General features: G+C 52.0%; 1 protein-coding gene across 1 annotated transcript; it reads right to left on the reverse strand.

Moving 5' to 3' along the window:
• Nucleotides 1-1,760: 1,760 nt before the first annotated feature.
• On the reverse strand, nucleotides 1,761-5,308 carry LOC121877986 (the record flags this gene model as incomplete). The annotated part of the gene is made up of 3 exons (XM_042383945.1): nucleotides 3,311-5,308; nucleotides 2,710-3,130; nucleotides 1,761-1,793 (listed from the first exon to the last, which is right to left on the reverse strand). Coding segments are annotated over exons 1-3 (2,452 nt in total), but the record flags the coding sequence as incomplete, so codon positions are not given.
• Nucleotides 5,309-6,095: the final 787 nt, after the last annotated feature.

Raw genomic sequence — 6,095 nt, forward strand, 5'->3', positions numbered from 1 at the left:
CAGCTCCTGTCGAGAGTTACTACCACTCTCTATCATCCATGAATCTATCTAGCCTCCTTTTTGAACTTTCAAGCGTTCCGCACTTACTACAAACTTGCTAAGCTTGTTCCACGTCCACCACCCTATTTGTAGAACCAGTTCCTTCCTACCTCCCTCCTAAACCTAAACTTATCCAACTTAAATCCGTTGCTCGAGTCCTATCCTGCTCGGATATTATAAGAACTTTATCTGTATTCCCTTTATTGATTCCTTTCACCCACTTAAATACTTCTATCATATCTCCCGCACTCTTCGTCTTTTTAGGAATGCAAGTTTAGTTTTTAACCTATCTTCATATGGAAGGTTTCTAAGTCCCGAATCATTTTCGTCATTCTTCGCTGCACCGACTCTAGTGAATTTATATCCATTCTATAATAAGGGCACCAGAACTGAACCGCATAATCGAGGTGCGGCCTGACTAGCGCAAGATATAGGCAATATGACCTCCGCACTTCTATTACTTACACTTCTAGATATAAAACCCAATACTCTGTTTGCTTTATTTCGAACATTAACGCACTGATTTCTGGCTGTAGGTCCGGCTATGTATCCCTAAGTCTGTTTCACAAGTCGACTTTCTAGGTTGATGTTGTTAAGGCTGTATACATTGACAGTATTTGCTCTTCCAATATTAAGTACGCTGCACTGGCTGGTGTTGAATTTCATTTGCAATTTTTCTGACCACTTCTGTAATTTATTTAAATCCTCCTGTAGTGCATTTGCATCCTGCCCTGAATTAATCTGCCGCCCTATTTTGGTGTCATCCGCAAACTTGCTTATGTCACTGCTGATCCCAGTATTCAGATCGTTTATGTAGATTATGAACAAGAGGCCCAGTACTGACCCCTGGGGAACCCCACTGGTTACACAGCCCCACTCCAGATTTAACACCATCTTCGCTGCTCCTCTGCGTTCTATCGGTGAGCCACGATTTTATTCAATTTAAAACTTCTCGATACCATGAACCTTAACTTTTCTCAGAAGCCTCTGATGCGGTACTCTGTCAAACGCTTTGCTTAAGTCTAAGTAAATAACATCGTAATTTTCGTCATTATCTACTACCTCGAAGACTTTCCTAAGAAACGTCAGCAGATTTTTTAAACAAGATTTTCCCTTTGTAAATCCATGTTGAGAGTCGTAGATTAATTTGTTTTTTCAATGCGATCGGATGCTATTTGCTATAATTGATTCAAGAAATTTCCCCACTACTGACGTCAAACTGATCGGCCGGTAATTTGACGCTGATGCTCTGTCTCCCTTTTTGAATATGGGTATTTCAGGTTACCTGTAGTTTATTACTTAATTACTTGGAGGCTGTGTGTGTGAAAGAGAGAGGGGGAGGGGAGCCTGGTTCTATGAAGTTTGGGAGAAGAGTGAGAGAAAAGAGGTAGGAGAGGTGTGGTGGGGAGGGCAGGTGTGGTGGTGAGGGCAATAGAGGTGAGGCAAGGTGTGACGGAGGTGGAGGTAGAGGCAAGTACGGTGGAGGACAGGTGTGGTAGGGGTGGTGAGAGCAGGTGTGGTGGTGAGGGCAGGTGTGGTGGTGAGGGCAGGTGCGGTGAAGGACAGGTGCGGTGGAGGACAGGTGTGGTAGTGGTGGTGAGAGCAGGTGTGGTGGTGAGGGCAGGTGTGGTGGTGAAGGCAGGTGTGGTGCTCATCAGGCGGTGGTGCCGTGCAGGTGTCGTGACAGCAGCAGGAACAACAAAAATTAGTCATGTATTTACCTGTATGGTTGTGAAGTCGTCTCCGCCACTCACCTGAAACACAAACACCTGTATTAATTAACATGGTCCACATAAACACCTGTATTAATTAACATGGTCCACATAAACACCTGAATTAATTAACATGATCCAAACACACACCTGTTTTAATTAACATGATCCACACAAACACCTGTATTAACATGATACACACAAACACCTGTATTAATTAACATGATCCACACACAAACACCTGTATTAATTGACATGATCCACACACAAACACCTGTATTAATCAACATGATCCACACAAACACCTGTATTAACATGATCCACACACAAACACCTGTATTAATCAACATGATCCACACAAACACCTGTATTAATCAACATGATCCACACAAACACCTGTATTAATTAACATGCAGTCCACCCGCTTACCTGTGATAATTAACATAGTCCACACACACAACACTAATTGTAAAAGTCCACACAAACACCTGTATTAGTAACGCAGTCCTGGCTTTCTGCATATTTACACAAACATTAATTAACACAGTCACACAACACCTGTGTTAACACCCAGTCCACACACACACTGTGTTCAGTCAACATGATCCTGACAAATAACTTATTCAATTCTTATGAATATTACACCCAACATACTTGACATTACTGATTAATCTCTCTCGTATATATACCTGCTTAATAAAAGGTGGGGGGGTCAAGGTCATTCATGAGAGAGAGAGAGAGAGTCAATAATGAATAACTACATACCACTCTAAATTCATAACAAGAAATCAATCTATTGGTAACAGGTGAAGTGTACCTGGCCTACCTGCCTTACCTGCACGGGACGCCTCACCTCACCATCCCGTGACTCTACCTGTGTTGTCTTTCTGCTTGGGTCGCGACCTTGTGCCCTGACTTTTATTAGTACCGTGACCTTACCTGTGGGTCGCCAACTTACCTCTGGGTCTGAAGTGTGTGGTGGCGACGTCACTGTGTCGTCGCAGGTGTAGCGTTCTCTGCGGCAGGTGGCTTCTCAACAGCCAGATGTCCTCCTTCTTCTTCTTCCTCAGGGTGTCAACTCGCTTCTCTTGGGGCTTCTGGTCCAGTTTGGGTCTCCTGGGGGAGTGTTCCATCGCGTCCATCAGGCCGCCCACGTGCTGCGTCGCCAGGCCGTGCAGCGTTGTGGCGGGGGTGGGCAGGGGCGAGGACGGGCGCGGGGACGTGGACAGAATAGGTGAAGCGGAGGGCAGGGTGCTGGTGTAAAGAACTGAAGGCGCGTGGGTGGTGGGAGGCGGCAAGGTGGAGGAGGGTAGGAGCCAGTTGGAAGAGCGCGAGAGACTGGTGGATAATCCTGGCGTATGGGCAAAGGGTACGTGTGTCTGGGTGGAAGACAAGAGGGTGTGGGTGGAAGGTGGAGGTGAGTGTGTGGAGGGCAAGTGTGTGTGTGAGAGAGGGGAGGGGTTGTGGATGGCGGACAGCAGTGCGGCGGAAGAGGAAGGTTGGAGGGCTAAGGCAACGTTGTCTAATTCTCGGTGACTACAAGGCAAAGCGGAAGTTACTTGGCAGATATCTGCCACAGTCACTGGTGGGATCGCAGTCTCTACACTCGCCCCTCCCGCGTTATCTATAAAGGTTTGGTCAGGGGGGAGGCAGGCCTCGTAGGAGAGCTGCCACTGGTCCAGTAGTCTCTTGCTCAGCATCACGTAACCACCTGAGTTATGGAAGGCCACGTTCTCGTAGTCTGGGCCAGTTTCTACCTCGGCCAGCTCCTCGACGGAGCTCGAGTCACTGACTTTAGTGTTGAGTGTGGTGGAGAAGCAGGTGCCGCCCCCGGTACTGATGCACGGCGTCGAGAAGTGTAAACCACTGTCTCTAGTCTGCCTCCTGCCGGGGGGTGGCGACTGTGGTAAGATCTTTTTGGTCCACCGCTGCTTATCGGCATTTTGGGCGGCACTGAGGTGGAGGACTGACCCACCCAGAGAGGGCGGCGGCTGCCTGGCCGTCCGCACCGCCAGATCCTTCACGTACAGCTCCAGGGACCTGGTCCTGCTGAGGGAGCCATCATCGTCAGCATTCAGGTGTCCGTGTGAGGCACTCAGCTTCTGTAGGACCCGCAGGTTCCTCACTAACACGCCAGATTCATCCTCCTCCGCCGAGGCAGTGCCTTTATCAGCTGCCTTGGTAGGAGTACTGCTGGAGGAGGCGAGGGTGGCGTCGCTGCCCAGGTTGAGCATGTGTCGTGTTAAGGGGTGGTGTAGCAGGTTCTCGCGGATGACGGGCGTGCACATCCGCTCCGGGGGGCTGAGGGGAGGCACTTCACCCAAAGGTGAACACAAGTCCTCGATAATTGGCTGAGGTAGATCCTCCAGAGGGAAGGTGCCATCACTCCCCGGCGAGTCTTCAGCACCAGGTTTAGCCTCAGCTTTTTGTTGGGGTGTTGCGTCTCCTTCAGAAGGCGCCGGTGGGGGAAGTATTCTTGTGACGACCCCGGGCATGCGGCCTCGCATCCTGGTTTCTCCAGCAGCGTCACAGTGACACGTGCGCGTCTCGTTCTCCTTGTTGTGGGCGTGGTGTCCCCGGACGGCGGTGAGGGCGGCCACACCACTCACCACCTTGTGTCGCAGGTGGCACAACTTATCCTTGACGCGACGGGCCGGGGAGGAGGGCTGTGAGGAGGAGTCTTCTGTCCCTCCACCCTTGTCGCCTCCCTCACTCTCCTCCTCCTCATCCTCACTCTTCGTCCCTCTGTCCTTCTCGTTGCTCTTGCCTTTCTTGTCCTTCCCGCGAGTCTTGAGAAGCCGCTGATTCTCCACGATCTTGGCTGGGGAGTCTGAGAGCCGCACGAAGTCGCCGTGGTCGGTGCTGATGGCCGTGCTGCCAGGGTAGTTGAGCAGCACGGCGTGTACCAGCCTCCCCTTGGACGACCTCCTCGACTGCTGCTCCTGTGGCTGCTGCTGGAGGTGTGGTGGGCACGTGCACTTGGGTTCCTTGGTGGGCGGGGGTGTGGTGGAGGTGGGGGGTGTGGTGGAGGTGGGGCACGTGCACCGTAGGTCCCTGGCAGACCGAGCCCGGCGTGTTGACGTCAGCTTTCTGGAGATGTCAGGGTCTGGACACGTGCAGCGAGGGTGACGAGGCGGGGGGGAGGCGGTGGCGGGGGTAGAGGGGGGCGAAGGGGACGTGCCGCTCCAAGGGCTGGCATCACGGCTACCAGTAGGGCTAGGGCACGTACATCGAGGGTCCCGAGAGGCACGAACCCTCCGTGCCGCTAAAGCTTTCCGTGCTTGCCGCAGAGACTCAGGGGACGGGCAGGTGCATCTGGGGTGACGCGCGCGGCCGGGAGGAGAAGGTACACACACCCCCTCCACGCCCTCCAGCCTCAGCCAGGAACAGTCTGAGGACTGTCCCGAGGACGAGTAGGTGGAGGAGGAGTAGTTAGAGGAGGAGTAAGATCCAGGCGGCGCGGGCGGGAGGAGCGTGGAGTAGAACTGAGGGTAGTAGGAGGGATGGGTGGCGTAGAGCCCCCCGTCCTCCACGCTCTGCACGCCCCCGGCCACCATTCTCGGGTCGCTCACCACGCCGGCCCCACGCCCCCGTCACGCTCCTGCCGCCTCACACGCCTCGGGTGGGGGAGGAGAGCCGCGGGGCCGCCCATGCTTCACGTAGCCATGGCGTGATGATGATGGTGACCCTCAATAATGGCGCCGTGCACATTAGTCGACCCAACACCAGCAGGAGTTCATCATATCATAACGCTACACACACACTGTCACCATCAACACTTGTACCTCATATCACAATGTTCTCTTTTTATCTTCCTGAAACACAAATACCTGTTAGGGCATCAATATCACCAAGACAACCCTTCCCTCACGACCTGTCTGCACCCACAACATCACGTAGGATCTTGTGCCAAACTTTACTTACTGTTCTGGTGATCGAGATGATAATATTTTTCGTAATAAAGAAGATATTTAAGGACACACTCTCTCTCTTTTTACGTATTTGGGACGACGCTCACATGGACTCACCGGAAGTATGGACTGACAACGAACCACCGGAAGTATGGACTCACAACGAACCACCGGAAGTATGGACTCACAACGAACCACCGGAAGTATGGACTCACAACGAACCACCGGAAGTATGGACTCACAACGAACCACCGGAAGTATGGACACACAACGAACCACCGGAAGAATGGACTCACAACGAACCACCGGAAGTATGGACACACAACGAACCACCGGAAGTATGGACACACAACGAACCACCGGAAGTATGGACTCACAACGAACCACCGGAAGTATGGACTCAGATGGACTCACTTAAGGTAAGATCATCCTT

This window comes from Homarus americanus, unplaced genomic scaffold (genome assembly GCF_018991925.1).
Source record: "Homarus americanus isolate GMGI-L3 unplaced genomic scaffold, GMGI_Hamer_2.0 scaffold30030, whole genome shotgun sequence".
NCBI classification, from domain to species: domain Eukaryota; kingdom Metazoa; phylum Arthropoda; class Malacostraca; order Decapoda; family Nephropidae; genus Homarus; species Homarus americanus.